This window comes from Geotrypetes seraphini, chromosome 10 (assembly GCF_902459505.1).
Source record: "Geotrypetes seraphini chromosome 10, aGeoSer1.1, whole genome shotgun sequence".
Taxonomy (NCBI): Eukaryota; Metazoa; Chordata; class Amphibia; order Gymnophiona; family Dermophiidae; genus Geotrypetes; species Geotrypetes seraphini.
Genome location: NC_047093.1, coordinates 118,242,536 through 118,262,188, shown reverse-complemented (window position 1 = coordinate 118,262,188; position 19,653 = coordinate 118,242,536). Strand labels below are relative to the sequence as shown.

The window sequence follows — 19,653 nt, the reverse complement described above, 5'->3', positions numbered from 1 at the left end:
GGGGCAGCAGCTTTTCTCTTCCCCCCTACCCCCCTTGGGTACAGCAGCAGCAGCTTTTCTCTTCCCCCCTTGAGTGCAGCAGCAGCTTTTCTCTTCCCCTACCCCCTTGGGTTCAGCAGCAGCAGTTTTTTTCTTCCCCCTCACCCCCTTGGGTGCAGCAGCAGCAGCTTTTCTCTTCCCCCCTCCCCCCTTGGGTACATCAGCTTTTCTGTTCCCCCTCCCCCCCTTGGGTGCAGCATCAGCAGCTTTTCTCTTCCCCCCTCCCCCTTTGGGTGCAGCAGCAGCATTTTTCTTCCCATCCCTCCCATCGGCAGAGTCGCATGCTTCCCTCCATCGCTGACCTATCTTCCATAGGTCAGCGATGGAGGGAAGCTTACAACTTGCTGCTCTTCCTTGCTTCGGGCCTTCCTCGTTGCCGGGTCCTGCCTTTGCGGAACAGAAAATAGGCAGGAGTCGGACCCGGTAGCGAGGAAGGCCCGAAGCAAGGAAGAGCAACAAGTTGTAAGCTTCCCTCCATCGCTGACGTGTCTCCCTTAGCTTCCCTCCGTCGCTGCCCATAGCGAACTCCTGCTCCGAGGCTCGAACGTGTGCGTGCCAGCATCCCTTCTCTTCTCCTCCCCCCGAGACGTAACTTCCGGTTTTGGAGGGAAGAGAAGGGAAGCCGGAACACACACATTAGAGCCCCAGAGCGTGGGTTCAATTTGCATGCTGGAGTCAGCCCAGGAAGGAGCATAGGTGGCAGTAGCAGGATTAGCCGGGCGCAGAGAACACTGTGGGGGTTTAAATTGGCACTGGAGGGACCGTTCCCTTGTCCCCACACACAACTTCGGGCCGCTGTCCCTGAAAACGGGACATTTCGGCGTCCCGAAGCGGTGGCTCGGGAGAACGGGATGGTTGGTCCAATAACGGGACGGTCCCGTTGAAAACAGGATGTATGGTCACTTTAGGCATCATCGAGAGGTAACTCCGCCCACCCCCTGATGTCATCCACCGGAGCTCCCCCTTGAAAGGGATGAGCAAAGAAGAAACACTAGGGAAGGACAAGGCAAGTATCACAAGGGCAACAGGACAGACAAGCAGTAGATAAACAAACACAGTAGTACCAGAGGGCAATCATAGCAGACACAGAGGACATACACAAGCAACAGGGGTAGCAGGTTTAAAATCAAGAAAATAACTTCACAGTAACAGCAAGGATGCTACACAGATTCCTACACAAGGAGAAAGCACTTCAGACGACAGACCGGCAAGCGGACAGCAATGACTTCAGACGACAGACCGGCAAGCGGACAGCAATGGATGCATCAGACAGAAGCAGGATGTTGAGCTACCCAGTTTTCTGCACTATTTTCCATATGTATGACTACCTCCCCTCTGGGAGGCAGTCTTATGTATGCACTCGATGTGAGGAGCTGGAGGGCCTGAAGTTGCAAGTTAGACTCCTGGAGGGCAGAATACTGCAACTAGAAGAACTTCAAGCAGTGGAAGAGGAGGACAGAGAGGCAGAAAACTTCATGACAGAGGAAACCATCAAGGAAGAAGTCAGGGAGTTAGGGAAGTTCATTGAGCAGGCATACAGGGAGGCCGTGGAAAATCACCAACAACAGTGGCGCTGCCAAGATACACCTACAGTGAGTGAGGACCAAGATACACCTACAGTGAGTGAGGACCACTTGGAGGACAACCACAAGGAAGAAAGAGATGACGCATCAGTGAGACCTGGAAACAGCAGAGGGAACCCACAGGAAGATGAGTCCGGTGCAAGCCAATGCCAGGATGACGGAAGATGGAAGTGCACAGAGGACACGGACCTACAGCTGGAGAGATGATCATACACCAGGGACATGGACCTCTGGTTAGAGATGCAAGAAAAGATAGAGAGGACAGCAATCATCGTGGGGGACTCCATCATCAGACAAGTTGACAGCCACATAGTGGGAGGAAGACAGGATCGGCTGGTGACCTGCCTACCAAGAGCCAAAGTAGAAGATATAGTGAGCTGCATCGACAGGATTATCGACAGCATGGAAGAAGAAGATATGGTGGTGGTGATCCACTTGGGGACAAACCACGTGAGCAACAGGAACTACAGCAGGGAAGGACCCAAGCACCAATTCCAGATGCTAAGAGGGAAGCTGAAGACCAGAACGCCAAGGGTAGCATTCTCAGAGATCCTGCTGGTACCCAGGGCTGACGAGAATAGGCAGATGGAGCTGCAAGCAGTCAACGCATGGATGAGGCGCTGGTGTGAGGAAGAAGGATTCCACTTTGTGCGCAAATGGACGGCGTTCTGGGGGAAGAGCAAGGTATTCAGGAAGGATGGACTCCACCTCAGCAGAGATGGAACGAGGCTACTTGCAAGCAATATAAAGAGAGAAATTGAGAAGTTTTTAAACTAGGAAGAAGGGGAAAGCTGACAGTCGACCAAGAGTCGATGGTTCAGGAACTGTTATACTCAGAGGATACCATGCAGGAAGATAGCGGGGAAGACTTACCGGATCATAGGCAAGATAGAAATCCTGAAGGATCGAAATGGCACAAGAGGGAAGGAAATGCAAGAAAGTAACAGGCTGCAAACTCAAGTGTATGTACACGAACGCAAGGAGCCTAAGAAATAAGATGGGGGAATTGGAAGCTATGGCACAAAAAGATAACCTTGACATCATCGGCATCATGGAAACATGGTGGAACAATGAAAATGTCTGGGACACTGTGCTACCACGATACAAGCTATACCGCAGAAACAGAATAGGTGAAAAAGGTGTGGGTATTGCTCTATACATCAAAGAGGGAATTCAGCCTACCGGAGAGAACACGCCGGAAATGAAAAAAAAGGAAGAGTCTCTATGGGCCAAAATTCTGGGAACAAATGGAACGGAAGCGAAGATTGGCATCTACTACTGACCCCCAGGGCAGTCCAAAGAAATTGATGGAGACATGATGGACGAGATTAAACGCAACTGCAGGTGAGACAACACAGTTATCATGAGTGACTTCAATTATCTAGGGATAGACTGGAACCTAGGCACTTCTGGCTGCGGTAGGGAGACCAAGTTCTTGGATGCTGTAGGCAACTGCTTCCTGGAACAACTTGTTAAGGAAAATATGAGAGGAAATGCAATTCTGGACTTAATTCTAAATGGACTATGAGGACCGGCGCAAGGTGTAGAAATAGAAGGGAAGCAGTGATCAAAATATGATCCGCTTCAACCTGGACATAGGGGCAAAACATCGATCCAGAACGACAGCCATGACACTGAACTTCCGAAAAGGGAATTACGAAGAGATGAGACTCATGGTGGGGAAGAAGATTAAGAAGAGGATAAGCACTGTAAAAATGCTAGAGCAAGCATGGTCCATTTTTAAGGACACAGTCACTGAGGTGCAAAATCTATATATACTGCGTATCAACAAGGGATCCAAGAGGAAAAAGAACAAGGAACCGATGTGTCTCACTGCAGCAGTGAAGGAAGTGATCAGAGGCAAGAAGACTTCGTTTAAGAAATGGAAAAGGTCAAAAATGGACAAAACCTGGAAAAAGCACAAACAACATCAAAACAGGTGCCATAAGGCGGTAAGAGGGGCCAAAAGAGACTATGAGGAAAAAATATCCAAGGAGGCAAAAAACTTCAAGCAGTTCTTTTGATATATTAAGGGGAAACAACCCGTGGAAGAGCCGTTGGGGCTGTTGGATGACCATGGAATAAAGGGAGTGCTAAAGGAGGACAAAGCCATTGCCGACAAACTGAACACATATTTTGCGTCTGTATTTACCGAAGAGGATATACACAACATACCGGAAGCCGACAGACTAAACGCAGGAAATGAAGATGGGAAACTGACAGGGTTGACGGTCAGTCTAGAAGAGGTATGCAGGCATATTGATAGGTATTGATAGTGTGACCAGTCCGACCCAAGGCCTGCCAAGGTCCCAGTTAGGGCAGAGAGAAAAGTAAAAGGGAAAACCCGGAAGGTAAATTCCAAGGTCTCTCCTGGTCAGGATTCAGATAATATTTCCTTTGACCACCAGAGGGAGCCTGATATAGCTGGGAATGGGATAGGTGAGCTGTACCCAAGCCACTACCGGGGGAGCCCAAGAACCTCCAGGTACACTGCTGACTCAGCCAGAGTAGGGCGGGGCCCTAGGGTATGCAAGCCAGCAGTGGAAATCAGACAGGCAGGCCGGCTAGGGAGGAAGTTCAAGCCTTGCCTCCCTGAAGAACCCCTGGTGCCTAACAGGAGCAATAGACCCTCGCCTATGGAGCTAACAGAGGCTGGACAAGCTGAAGACTTGCCATTCCTGGATGTAGAGCCCATGGACTTTCAAGAGGCTTGTGCAGTGTGTGAAACTGATTATCCTGAGCCCATGCAGGTGGACTGGGCCTCAAGCTGCAAACAGTAAGTGTGAATTTTTGACTGTTTGCTGTTTGGACTATTTTGGTTGTTTGTATTTTGAAAAGCTAGGAGTGTGATTGGGGAGAGGTTTTGCTGTCACCTTGGGTGGGATTTTGAAGGCCCTTGTAGTGGCTTTTGTTTTGGCAAAACCTGGGACACTCTCCTCGCCTGGCAGTAGTATAAAGCTGCCAGAGGCTTTATTTTGTATATATATATATATATATTTTTGCTCTTTTCAAATGTTGTGCATTTCTGGAGCTAGTTTCCTGAACTATAACTGCGTAAATTGAATAAGCTGCTTAGGAGCAGGCTTGCACTAGCTCTATAAAAAATCTAGAAAACTCAGCTGCCTTATTGATCTTGTTTTGGAGCTGTTTTGTTTTCTTACCTGTTTTGAAGTTTGTTGCTTCATTATTGATTGCTATGCTGACAAATTTTACAGCTATATGTTGAACTGCTTACCTGAACTAAGGAATAAGTAAATTGAACTATTTTTCTAGCAGCCTCAATTGTTGGGACTTTATTTTGTTCTTTCATTTTGGAGTTTCTATCTAATAGCAGTCCGATCCTGCAGGGTGACTCCATTTCGGGTCACACGTTAGTGCTATTTTTTTGGTAACCACTTGGAGTGCTGTAGAGCCCTGGTCCTGGGCTACAGTGTGGTTACAATAGGCTTAAAAATGATAAATCCCCGGGACTGGATGGGGCTATAGCTGAACTGCTTTAACTAATAACCAATCTGTCGATCAAATCAAGAAGGATTCCAAAAGACTGGAAAGTGGTGAATGTTATGCCAATCTTCAAGACAGGTTCAAAGGGAGATCTGGGAAACTACAGACCAATGAGTCTGACCTCGGTACCGGGAAAGATGATAAAGGACCGTATTATTGATCACCTTGACGGACACAATCTGATGAGGACCAGCTAGCATGGCTTCAACAAGGGAAGATTTTTTTTGACAAACTTGCTGCACTTCTTTGAGGGAGTAAACAGGCAGAGAAACAAGGGCGATCCGGTCGATATTGTATATCTGGAATTTCAGAAGGCATTCGACAAGGTCCCGCATAAATGACTACTTTGAAAAATTGCGAGCCATGGAATCAAGGGTGAAGTACTCATGTGGATTAAAAACTGGCTGGCAGATAGGAAACAGAGAGTGGGGTAAATGGACAATACTCAGACTGGAAAAGCATCACGAGTGGAGTGCCGCAGGGTTCAGTGCTTGGACCCGTGCTCTTCAACATATTTAAAAATGACCTGGAAATTAGTACGACGAGCGAGGTGATTAAATTTGCAGACCATGCGAAGTTCTTCAGAGTAGTGAAGACACAGAAGGATTGCGAAGACCTGCAATGTGACATAAACATGCTCGAGAAATGGGCCGCAATATAGCAAATGAGGTTTAACGTGGATAAGTGTAAGATGATGCATGTCTGTAACAAAAATCTTATACACGAAGTGAGGATGTCCGGTGCAGTACTCGGAGAGACCCCCCAGGAAAGAGACTTGGGAGTACTTGTCGACAAGTCAATGAAGCCATCCGCGCAATGCGCAGCTTCAGTGAAAAGGGCGAGCAGAATGTTAGGAATGATTAAGAAGGGATCACGAACAGATTGGAGAAGATTATCATGCTGCTGTACTGGGCCATGGTACGCTCCCACCTGGAATACTGCATCCAGCACTACTCAAAAGGGTCCAGAGAAGAGCGACTAAAATGGTTAAGGGGAGAAACTGGGCCTCTTCTCCCTTGAAAAGAGGAGACTGAGAGTGGACATGATCGAAACATTCAAGATAATGAAGGGAATAGACTTAGTAGATAAAGACGAGATGGCACTCCCTAAAGTTGATAGAGGATAGATTCCATACAAACGTAAGGAAGTTCTTCACCCAGAGAGTGGTAGAAAACTGGAACGCTCTTCCGGAGGCTGTTATAGGGGAAAACACACTACAGGGATTCAAGACAAAGTTAGACAAGTTCCTGCTGAACCAGAACGTACGCAGGTAAGGCTAGTCTCAATTAGGGCACTGGTCTAAGGTCCACAGCGTGAGCGACTGATGGGCATGATGGACCACTGGTCTGACCCAGCAGTGGCAATTCTTATGTTCTTATGTTATTTCGGGTGCTGATTCAGAAAATTGCATTGGATGGACCACATCAGCTCTACTTTCTTGGATATGATGGCAACACAAAGTATCCTTGCTTTTTATGCTTTATATTTTCCTCCCATTGCTCTGGATTTACTAGTCAGGGTTTGATTTATAAGATAAGGACCTAATCCAAGGGCAGAGGAGAAGGGTTTATAAATGGCTATATAAAATTACAATTGGATAAGCCAGAACACAAACCAGATAAGACAAATATGGGATAATATATTGACCTAAATATGTGTTTTTGTGCTGAGGTCACTGGAAACAGGAGTAGGCATTCTCTCAGGTCACTAGAATTAATATATAAGCTCTGTTGAAGACCAGAGCAGATACACCCAGGCTGTAGCTTATTTTATGAAGTTCCATTGATTCAATGTGTGCCCAGTCTGGTCTCCAGAGACCTGTGCGGCAGATAAGGTTTGGCTTTTGACCTGGTTGCTATAGAGATGGACTTTTCTTCTTACTACAGAGATTACATTCCAGGGGAGGGGGGGGGGTTCCCTCTCCTTTTTTGCAGGGTAAAGTTAGAAATGTTAATTGGATATACAAAATGCATATATGATGAATTTAAATTTTAGTAAACTAATAATGTAGGAACTTTCATATTTAAGGGTTCAGATTAAAATATAATTACCTCTAAAAATTGTACTGGAGGATGCATATATGAAAATGTAAGTTTTGTGGGAGTGGATTTGTCACTCCCCCTTCTCTTTCACTGAGACACAAGATTTTCAGTGCATGCTCTTAATGACTCAGTAAAACGGGAGCAGTAGTTTGACTTTTAAGGAGAAATGATTTAAAGTTGTGTGTAATACTTTTTCTTGGTTTCTTCTGTACCTTTTCTTTGTTAGATAAGCTAGTATTAAAATGTAACTTTTAGGAATTCTTGTGTGAGGGGGACAGACACTCCCCCAATATGCATGCAAGCACATTATATGGTATCAAGTAATCATGACCAATTGTATACAGACAGTAAAATGTGGTCATGTATTAGGTATATTTAAGTGAACCTAGCAGAATGGAATTTTGAGGGCGTTAAGTCAGGGAAGTTGCATTTACACCCTCTGACTTATTCCTCCATTGTACAAATGAATGCCTTGAAACAGGACTGTCTGTTAAATTTTAATAAACAATATTTTATCAGAAATATTTGTACAATTATTATCATTTCAGTTTACCTATGAGCAGGGTAGAACCAAAACTCTGCTAACTACACAGTCACTTAGATCGCTTTGCAAAGAACCTTGGTGACTTACGCGAAGAGCAAGGTAAAAGATTTCACCAAGATATAAAAACAATGGAAGCCAGATACCAAGGAAGATGGGATGCACACATGATGGCAAACTATTGGAATCTTTTGCGGGATTATCCTGGCAGATCCCACTCTCAGAAGTCTTACAAAAGGAGCTTCTTGTGTGTCAAATGACTGGAAAGTTTGTATCATAAACTTGTGTTTTTGGTATGAAATAAGTAGATTTTCATGTTGTATACTTTTCTCTCCTTCCCTCCCTCTTCCCAACATCTCTCTCCTTTCTGCAATCTGGCATCTCTCTCACCCTTCCTTCCCTTCCATTCTGTGGTCTGGTATCTCTCTCTCTCTCTCCTTCCCATTCCAGTGGTCTGACATCTCTCCCTTCTTTGGGGCATCTCTCCTCCCTCCCAGTGTAACATTTCTCCCTCCCTCCTCTCCACCACTATCATGGTCAACAATTCTCCCTCTTTCTTCCTTTCACCATATACATTATCTCTCTTTCCCTCTCACGCCACACACCTATGTCCAACAATTCCTTTTCCCTCCCCCACCGGCAGCATTTCTTTCTCTCCCTTCCCACTACTCCACTTGTACAGCATCTCTTTTCCTCCTTTCCTAACCCCCCAGCCCATGCATTTGTCCTGCCCAACCCTCTCCCAGTATGTGCAGTATCTGTCTTCTCATCCCCCTGAGCATCTGTCCTCCCTGCCTTCCCAACTCCCTACACCCAGCCTCTCCCTGCCAGGCTCTGCACCCATCCTCCTCCCCTCCCTCCCTTGTCAGGCTCAGCACCCAGCCCCCTCCCTCCCAGGCTCTGCACCCTGTCCCCCCCTCCCCTCCCTGGTAGGGTGTCTACTGGGGTCTAAGTTTAGGCAACAGTTTTAGAATTTCCCCTGTTTGTTTTAAGTTTAGGCTTTCTGTTTTTTAATTTTCATTATGCTGTCTAGTTTCAAATCATCCCATCAAGGCAAGTATTTAACATGCATTGAGCTTTATTATTCACATTTTTGTTCTAAGTTATTTTGTATTCAGGATATTCACTTTCTTTGTTGCAATAGTAGTACGTTTTAGTTTTGTATATTGTCTGGTTTGTTGGAAGGAACACAGTAAGCGATGGCTCTATTTATCATACCTCAGCACAGTATTATTTCTATTCCTGTTCCATTCCTGTTCTATTTCTGTTCCATTCCTTTTTTTGTGTTCACATACCACAGTTTTTTTTAGAAGTGTTATAAATGACCAACTTTGACGGAGCCACTCCAGCCATAGCTGTGTGGCGTGCATTTCAACGCCTTCCTTGGGGGCAACTTGGTATTTGCCATGGTGATACAGTAACACTGTGGTTTGTTTATAAAAGGTTATTTATATTAAATTCAAGAGTTTTAAAAAAAAATTTGTTTGTTTTGTGTTAAAGTTTTTCCAATATTTTGATAATATTTAAGTTCACTTTATGAAGCCCATTTTTATTACATTACATTACATTACATTAGTGATTTCTATTCCGCTTGTGCCTTGCGGTTCTAAGCGGATTACATTAGAAGATGGCTGGTCATTTCCAGGCGATGACAATACAATTATTTGTATAACTTTACAAACTTTGCATACCTAACTTTACATAACTTTTCGTACATAACTTTACATAACTTTACGTGGTGTTACTTTGTGTTACTTTACATTATCCTTACCGTGCTTGCATAACTTGCATTAAGTTTACATAATTTATCTTACATAATTTATCTTACATAACTTTACAAGACTTTACGTATAGTTATTTTATGTTATTTTACCTTATAATTCCAGTACATTGCATAACTTACATTACATGATATTACCAGGCATAACCTTATGTTATATTACAACGCATAACCTTATGTTACATTACATAACATTGCAAAGCATAATCTTATGTTACCAAAAGATCGTCTGTTCCTAGGTTTTTATATCTGATTTTTCGGTATTTGGGGAAACTGTGTTTCTAGATATGAATTGGCTTTTCGCCCGTTGCTACTAGATTAGATGTTGCCTATGGGGACGAGATTGCAGTTGGTTGTGAGTTGCAGGAGGTTATGAAGGGAGAGAAGAAGATGGAATATGGAATATGTTTTTTGAATAGTATGGTTTTTATATCTTTTCGAAACGCTTTGTAGTCCGTAGTTGTGGTCAGCAGCTTGGATATGATGGGGTCAATTTTCGCGGCCTGTGTAGCAAGTAGATTGTCATATAGCTTTTTGCGTTTTGTGCCTTTGAGTGAGGGGTAGGTGAATGGGGTCTGGGTTCTCCTTACTCTAGTTGAGAGGTTTCGGGTTAGGCGGCTGTTTAGGTAGAGAGGTGCTGTTCCGTTTAGTGCTTTGAATAATAGACAGTATAGTTTGAATTGAGTTCTTGCTTGTATCGGTAGCCAGTGTGAGTCGAGGTAGGCATTAGTGATGTGATCGTATTTTCCTAGCGAGTAGATAAGTCTGAGTGCTGTGTTCTGTACTGTCTGTAATTGTTTGGTCATGTAAGCGGGGCAGGGTAGGTAAAGGCTGTTGCAGTAGTCTACAAGTCCTAGTACAAGTGATTGGACTAAGATCCTGTATTGTGTTTTGTCAAAGAATTTTCTTATTTTTCGCAGGTTGCGCATGGTGTAGAAGGCTTTTTGGATGGTTTTGTTGGTATGAGTCTGCATTGTGCATCTCCTGTCTATCGTTACTCCCAGGATTTTGAGTGCTGGCTGTATTGGGTATGTGATTGCGTTTGTCATCAGATCAGTTAAGGTAGGTTCTTTGTCTTTTTCTAGCAGCAGGAATTTGGTTTTATCCGTGTTCAGTTTCAGTTTGTGGTTGGTCATCCATGTTTCTACCGTTTCCAGAGTTTTTTCCAGTCGTCCTGATGAGTTGGGGTCTTGGGTATTGAAGGGGAGAAGGATTGTTATGTCGTCTGCGTAGCTGAATGAGACTATATTTAGGGAGTCTAGAGTGGTGCCCAGTGAGGATACGTAGAGGTTGAAAAGTATGGGTGATAATGGAGATCCTTGTGGTACTCCACAGGGGTTTGACCAAGGGTCAGATATGTGGTCTTTTGTCTTTACTTTATAAGTTCTAGTTATCTATGATATCTATGTATATCTATGATATCTATGTATCATTGTTGTAGCTACTGGTACAAGCTTTTTGGATATGTGTTTCATGTCTTTAAGCTATATACAGCAATTCAAAATGTCCTAGAGATGTGGGTTTTCTTTGCAAATGCTTTCTTATCCCTCCCTCCCCCCATCCCTGTTTATATTTTGTAGTTGTGGCTCTAAGTCAGTGTTTTTCAACCTTTTTATACCCGTGGACTGGCAAAAATAAAAGAATTATTTTGTGGACCGGCAAACTACTAAGACCAAAATAAAAAAACACATTTCCGCCCCGTCTCTGCAAGCTCAGTCCCCACAAACCATCTGATCCCATCCGCACAAGCCTCAGTTATGATTTTATACTGAACGTATTTTACTAAAGTATAAAAAGAAACAATATTCTGTACAATTGCCATTTTATAAATATAAATATATAGAGCAAGGACCAACAAAACCCCTGTCTCCCCTCTCCTTCACATATATCCCCTCTACTATCAAGAAAACTTAACAAGCCAAATTATTACAGAATGCTACACAGAAATATCATGCTAATAGAATACTGCAGTCACACATGACAGGAATAGTGTTAGGGGAGTGTCCCCTGGTCAGAGAGAGCCCTAAGCCAGCTGGAAGCTAAAGAAGCACTGCCTGTGCTTTGCAGTCCCCAGTTATGTCTCTAGCAGGATATATATTTTAAATCTGATATACTCTAATGACAAAATAGAAATAAAATTATTTTTTCTACCTTTTGTGGTCTCTGCTTTCATCTTCTTTTCACTCTTTTCTTTCCAGCATCTGCCCTGTCTGTTCAATCCAGCATCTGCCCGTTCCATCCACTGTCTGCCCTCTCCCCCTTCCATATGTATCTGACTTCTTTCTATGCCCCTCTCCCCTTTCCATCCAGCCTGTGCCTCCTCTCTCCTTTTTATATCATTCATTCCAGCTTCACTGCTTTCTTCATTTTTATCTCTCCTACACCAGATCTAGCATTTTTATCCCTCTCTCATTTCTCTGCTGACCCCCTTTCCAGCATCAATCTCTCTCTACTTTCTCATTCCTCTTTCTCCCCCTTTCCCTCATCTGATCTCTCCATTCCACCCTGACCCCTGACCCCCTTCCCATCCTGTAATCTCCCTGTCAGCTGTTTCTTTCCTTTTTTCCTTCTCCCTTCCCTTCTTCCCCTATCCTACATTAACTCTCTTCCCATCCCTTTCCCTCCCAGCAGCATCTCTCATTCTACCTCCCTCCAGGTCTAGTAGCAGCTCTCCCTTTATCCAGCAGCTTCCAAGTCTCCTACAGTGGCTTCCTCCCCTTTCAACAGTTCTCAGTACTTGCCTGCAGCAGTGATTTCCTTAGGCAGCCTTGGGTCCGTTGCCCTCTGAGGAAAGGGGAAGGTGCCGAAGTGAATCACTGCCCTGATAAGTACAAAAGCTGCTGGGAGGGGAGAGAGCCACTGTCGAAGGCTCCCCATGATCTTGCTCCTGCATGCCCTGCACATTTGCGGCCCCCCCCCCCAAGCCGGCTAAAACAGCGTTGCACCACAGACCTTGCTGCCCAAGACAAGCCAGAGGCCCCTACCCACCGCATCCTGCACCTGGGCAGACTCTCAGCACAGATGCTACAGATGGCCCCAATCCACACGCTGACCCCCCCCCACCCGCACACGCTGACCATCTCCCTTCAACCTGCACCTTCCCCGCGGCCCTCTTCAGTGATTCGGCAGGGGCAGCGATCAAGACAGGCTGACCCGGGCATTCCCTCTCTGAGTCTCGCCTATTTTGTTTCAACTTCCTGTTTCCGCATAGGCGAGACTCACAGAGGGAATGCCCGACATCAGCAGCCTGACTTGATCGCTCGAGGCTGGGAGGAACAGCAGATATGCACCAACACCACCAGGGCAGGAAATTTAACGGCGTCGATCTCGCCGGCCCTGCGCGGAGTGGCAGGAATTTTCTGCAGACCGGCGTTGGTCCGCGGACCAGTGGTTGAAGAACAGTGCTCTAAGTAACAATATAGCATGAATATATAGTGATTTGGAATGTTTCCGTGACTGAATTCTTACTTTCCCTCATTCTTAAACTTTTGTAAGGTTTTTGCCTCATCAAAAAACAACTTTAACATTATTGGTAATCTGGGGGTGGGGAATTCATGGTTCTTCAGGCAGGAGTGAATCACTTTGGCCGGTGGGGCTTCAACATCTGCTATTTTCACAGAGAATGCTCAAAACCTCACCAAATGGTATGATAAGTTACAAAATGATTTTAAAATCTTATGGGGCTCATAATCAAAACAAAAAAATGTCTAAAAAGTGGCCTTAATGGGTACTTGGACAATCAAAAAGCCTGATCGTCCAAGTACCCATAACAATAGCTGGTTTTAAACGTATCTAAAACCAGCTTAGGCCTTTCCCCTGCCTCTAAATGCATAGAGCGAAAAGAGGCGATTTTAGAGGCGGGGAAAGGGCGGGAGGGGGGCAGAAGGTGAGCCGACCTAGACATAGCCGTACAGCAGGTATAACCAAAGGTTTAGGCAGGTTGCCTAGTCAGCATTTATACGTTTTGACTTAGACCAAGCCAAAACAGGTATAAGTGCCGAAAAAGCAGCTGCCGCAATCAGCTCAGCAGCCCCAGCAACCAGCCTATCCCTACCGCAACGATCGCAGCACTTCGGGGTGAAGATCATGGCAGGGCATCTCCCTTGCCGCGATCCTCACCCCGAAGTGCCGAGGTTCGGGGAGGTGGGCGATCGCAATCGCGGCAGGAGAGATGAGTCATCTCTCCTGCTGCGATCCACCCCCCTCCAGCAACGATCGGGACAGGAGGGAGCCCAAGCCCTCCTGCCCCGGCGAAACCACCATCCTCCCAACATGATTGGGGCAGGAGGGAGCCCAAGCCCTCCTACCCTGACACAGTCCCCCCACGTCCCCCACGTCCAGCCCCCCCAGCCCATGTGCCTACGACCCCACCCACAGGAGGGGCCTATTCCGGTTGGCCCAGGTGCCTCAGGCCCCATCTGTGGGCGGGGCTTGAGGCACCTAGGCCAATCAGGCCCTAAGACCTGCCATTCTGTGGATAGCAGGCCTGCTGGACGGGCGGGCTTGGGACCTGTCCAGCCAACGTTCTTCAAGTACGGGGGATATGGTTGGTGGGGGGTCTCGCGGTTTGGCAGGTGGGGGGGCTGTTCAGAGGGCCAATCGTGGGTGTGGGGGCTGGACATGGGGGGCCTGGGATCCCTCCTGTCTGTATTTTAGTGGGGGTGGGGGTTAGGGGGGGTCGCTGGAGCAGGAGGGCTTGGGCTCCCTCCTGCCCCGATCGTTGCTGGGGGGGGTCACGGATTCGCCAGGGCAAGAGGGCTTGGGCTCCCTTCTGCCTCGATCATGTTGGGAGGGTCACTGTTTTGCTGAGGCAGGAGGGCTTGGGCTCCCTTCTGCCTGATTCGATTGGGGGGGTATAGATCATGGCAGGAGAGATTGGCTATCTCTCCTGTCACTATTGTTGCTGGGCAGGGGGATTCTGTAACTGGTGTTTTGACAGACACCGGTTACAGAATCCAGCTTTTAGGCGAAGGAATGGCTTCTCCTTCGCCTAAAAGCTCTTGTGTTGGGTGTTTGGGACTTAGGCTTTTTTTTGGTTGATTATATGTTCTTAATGTAGACGTAGTGATGGTCTGGGCGTTTAAACAGCTGAACGTAGAGGCAGGCCATTTAAAAAAACCAAACAAACCTACTTTTGGACGTTTTTTTGAGAATGGACATTTTCCCTGCTTGTACTTTCAGTGCTTAGGGCCTAGGCCAAAAGGGGACTTAGATGTTTTTTTTATTATTAAGCCCCTCCACGTATGAACTTACCGCTGCTGTCCTGTCTACCTCACAGCGACTACTCAGAATGAAACAGGCCTCTGCATTATCCATTCTGAAAGGAGAAGGGAAAAACCTAGATCACATATTTAAATCAATGTGAAAAAAATTTAAAACATGCATAACTTCATATACTGTATATTTTCTTTGCATTTTAATTCTTTATTTAAATTTTAAACTTTTGACATATTTATCAGTCAAATAAGAAAAAATACAGTGTTAGGAATATTCCTTACAAGGATTAACTTCTTATGGAAATTATTAAACAATGAAATAATAAATCACAGAGTATAATTAGTCCTCAATAATTGGAGGAGGGCTGTAGATAGACTGAAAAATTAAAAGGTAACTTTTAACAAAGAAAAATAAGATGGAATTAGTAGGTGTCAGAACATAACTTCTCTGAGATTATACTGAGATGAAACAGGTTCACATAGTAGTTACAGATTGCCCTTGGGCAGAAATAAATCTGGGAAGCTGTTGTGGCTCATAGAAAACATATCGACACATTTACAGGGGTACCTCAAGACAAATGTTGTGCCCAACTGCAATGCCTGGGGTCTCAAAATGAGGAATTGTTTCCTTCTCTTTTGTGTAGTACGAGATACATCCTTACAACATTAGACATAAAGGGAACACCTTTATATTTGAAAAATAATTTTAACATCCATTCCATGTCTAAATCTATAGCAAACTGTACCAGCAACATAGCTGTATCCTGTGCTTCAGTTTCCAACCTCTCTAAGAAATTAGTTAAATCCAAACTATCAGCAGATAAATTCTGCTGGTTAGGATTCTGAGATTTAAGTCTCCTAGGAAGGTAATAAATTTTTGAGAGAGGTGAATATGAAGTTTCTGGAACCTTAAGAACTTCAGTTAAGTATTTTTTGAACATGTTATGAGCTGATAAAGGGAACATTTTTGCAAAATTTATAATCCGAAGATTGCATTTCTTAGTGGCATTCTCCAGCATTTCTATCTTGAAATGAAGATTCCCACTGTCCTTAATCCAAGTTAAGGCCTGAGTCTCAACTGCTTTTAATCTGGAGCCATGTTCATCCACTTTACTCTCAAGACATGAAACTTTATTCTTTATTTCCAAATTTTCTGATAAAACTGCTATGTAATGTTGTGAAAGTTACTGGAATTGAGTTCCCAAAGTAAGTTGCAAATTTGAAATTGCCTACCAAAGTGTGTCTATATTGAATATCTTTGGCCTTTGCATAGGCACAACACTTCTCCCCAGGCCCTCTGTAAGAGACAATGGGCTCGTTTTACTAAGGTGCACTAGCGTTTTTAGTGCACGCTGAAGATTAGTGCATGCAAACCACGCGCTAAACAAAAAATACTAACGCAAGCTCTATGGAGGTGTTAGTGTCTAGCGTGCATGGCACTGTAGTGTGCGCAAAGCGCACACTAAAACAGCTAGTGCACCTTTGTAAAAGGAGCCCTATGTACCTGTAGCCACAGCAGCAACGTTGTAAGAACAGCCTCCTCTACCCTCCATCTAGAGCCATTGTCCAAACTCTACTGGGAAAGGAGCATCCTGGGCCGGTTCCTCCTCCATCTGCCGTCCAGTTGCCTTGGGATGACTCGGAGGACTACGCTCCTCCGGGGACAAGGTGGCAGCCTCGAGAGAGAGATCCCATGCTTCAGCCTGCGTGCCTCTCATTGCCGAAGATTCTCTGGGTTGCTGAGTTCGGACTCCTCGCTCCACGTAAGCGTCCATTGACTCTGCCGTTACAGCGGTTTCATCTGGGAAAACTTGGATCTTTGATTTTCTTTTGACCATGAATTAAGGTCAAGAAAAATCATCTGCAGGATCTCCGATGGCGTCTCCGTGGCCGTCATATACTGTATATTATTGCTTTTACCATCAAGGTTTTGAATCCAGCTTTAGGAACAAGTACTTACACCACATCAAAGGCCTGTGAAAGTCCTCATGCCCAATGGCAATTAGGCATGTAGCTCCTACTTAGGGTTACCAGACATCTGGATCCCTGGACATGTCCTCCTTTTGAGGCCGTCTGGGGGTCCGGATGACTTTTCAAAACCCGGCACTATAAAAATTTTAGATTAAGTATCATATATGGTCACTTTTAAAATATGAAGGTTTTGGATCGATTTAAGATACTCCTGCCACAATTCCTTATATGGATAATATTACTATGATCCTTGGAGTGACGATTCTGAGATCCTTTTCTTCATTTAATTAAGTAATTTATTTCCTGGTAGATTAACCTTTTGAGGATGAATTTCCAGGCCACTAGAGCATTTTGGATTATTAAAAGTCCAGTCTGTTATTGAAAAAGACATAGGGCAAGCCACTGCTTGCCCTGAATTGGTAGCATGGAATGTTGCTACTCTTTGGGTTTTGGCCAGGTATTAGTAACCTGGATTGGCCACCATGAGAACGGACTACTGGGATTGATAGACCTTTGGTCTGACTCAGTAAGACTATTCTTATGTTCTTATGTTAAATGCTGACATGAATGCACACAGTCTATGATATTTTATTTTTGAGGGGGGTTTTCTTCAAAATAACCATTATAGTACTGTTTGTTTATAACCCTCTGATGTTTGGGGCTTCCCTTCGTTGACCAGCATCTGCCATCAGGAGTTCCAGAATATTGGCCAAATTGGCATTTGCTCCTGCAGGGACAACTCCAGGATCGATCTCGGGAACACCTCCCTCATGACCTTGAAAACTCATTGCTGCTGGCTATGGTAGAGGCTCTGTGACAGCCTCCTCAAGAGTGGGGAGTCCTCCCTCCCTCCGCTCAGCAAAGGAGCCTCTGAAAGAAGTGTCCTGCAAAAATATGGCAAAATGAGTAATGGGTTGCTGCAAGATATTAGAAGGAGTCGGCAAGGTTCCTCTCAATTTTCTCCTTTGTTTTTCATTATAGCACCCTATACAAAAGGCAAAAAATAGAGGAAAAGTGAGACAACTCAGAGCGTCCTGCCATTATTCAGCCTCAGGGCCAAGTTTTTGATAATGATCAGTTAGTACTCTTTTCCTCATTACAAAGGGATTATCAACTCCCTCCTTTTGATGCATATGCATATGCCTACACTCAACTGGAGTATATTTTGTCTGTTCCTGCTATTTGTTCATGTGTATTAAAGGAAGAAAATTTTCTAGAGGATCTGTGTGAGGACTTTGGAGATACCAAGGATCTTATTACTTATCTTTATCTTTATAAATACATTGGCTCTCAATCTCCCTATTCTACACTTCACAGAGTTAATTGGGAGCATGAATTTGATATAACACTTGAAGATGAATGGAAAGCTATAGAAAAAGCTTTATTGAAATCTTCTCTGGCAGTATCTGTTAAAGAGAATGCTATCAAAGTAGTATATTGCTGGTATCTTAAGGCTGTCAGACTGCACCACATATTTCTGGATGCCACCCACTTATTAGAGGGACTGTCTGGACTTGGGATCTGCAGGACATATTTGGTGGAGCCTATTAGAAAGCAATCCAGTGGCATTCTGTGGTGTTTCTTTGTGGTAAAAAGCCCTTGGACCTCACTCATCAGCAGTCAGTGTTGGTTTGTCATGCACTTCATGCTTCCAGATTAAATTTGGTTAGCCACTGGAAACAGTAGTCAGTGCTTAAGTGGTGAAATGGACTACTAATTTGTGGCATATTTGTGACATGGAAGTGGGAGGGGGCATTTTGCAGCACCTATTGCAAATGAATGATTATAGGCAGGACATACAATTGAACAACTAAAGTTTTTGTCATTAAAGCAATAATTCTAACTTGGAGAAGTTATGCTGTAAATACTCTTCTTCAAGAAGAACAATGCTTCATTTATGCAGGGCCATGTTCTACAGTTTTTTGGGTTTTTTTGTTTTATTTATAACCCGCTTTTCCCAAAGCGGCTCACAAGTATAAACATACATAATAAAAAATACATAAAATACATATAAAACAATCACAGTATATATAACATACATGTATATAAAAATCACAGTATATACAGTATAGTGCCCAAAAAATAGGCGCCAACTAGAATGACTCAGGCTTCCTGTGGTATGTTCTGGGTTAGTGCACATACACTATGCACTAAAAAATGATTCCAGCTGATATTCAGACACTAATGATCAGTAGTTGTTTTCTTGTTTCTTTTAATGTTTACCATTGTCGGCTAAATTAGCTGCCGATATTCAGTACTTAGCCATATCTGAGCACCGACACTGCCAGAGATTATTTGAGCTTAGTCAATTTTTAGCCGGGACCTGTACACCTTTTTTAAAATAAATTTGAGCCCCCCACCCTCACCCCTTGACAAAGCTCCATCCTTTCATCCCTAGCCCAAAGCCAGGCTTTGACAGAAACTCCAGTAATTTGGAACATGAGGACAGTGCCAAGCAGACTTTTATGGTCTGTGTCCCACATATGATAAGATGGTTTGGATAGGCTGGAGTGGGTTTCGATGGGAACTCCAGTTGTTGGAACTTAAGGACAGTGCTGGGTGGATTTCTTTAGTCTAAATGCCAAAAAAAGACAATGATCAATAATTTTATATCACATTCATTCTTGGTTTAATCATGAATTACTAATGAGTGTGACTGTTGGGCAAACTGGATGAACCATTCAGGTCTTCATCTGCTGTCATTTCTATGATACCTGTATGTTGGACACTATTCGGCCCAAAGTTCTTAATCTAGAATTCGATTTATGACCCTTTTTAAAAAGGCTTGTTTATTTTCCTTCATTTTAAATCTCTTATTCTTTATTATTGGGACCCATTTTGACCCATTAAATTTCCCCATTTCTTTTATTTCCTTTTTTTGCCTATTTCATCTCATACACCTCCCTTCCTCTCCCTCTCTTTTCCTCTTCCTCCTCCTTCCCTTTTTCCCTCCACTGATCACTCCCTTCCCCATCCC

The 19,653-nt window shown here is 44.3% G+C and overlaps 1 protein-coding gene across 1 annotated transcript in view; it reads right to left on the bottom strand.

The window, feature by feature from the left end:
• KCNT2 (potassium sodium-activated channel subfamily T member 2) overlaps positions 1-19,653 on the bottom strand; it is a 242,521-nt gene that overhangs the window by 206,665 nt on the left and 16,203 nt on the right. Inside the window, exon 2 of the mRNA XM_033961358.1 lies at positions 14,743-14,806. Within this exon, the coding sequence (XP_033817249.1) occupies positions 14,743-14,805 (63 nt within the window). The 5' untranslated portion in view covers position 14,806. The remainder of the gene's footprint in view (positions 1-14,742; positions 14,807-19,653) is intronic.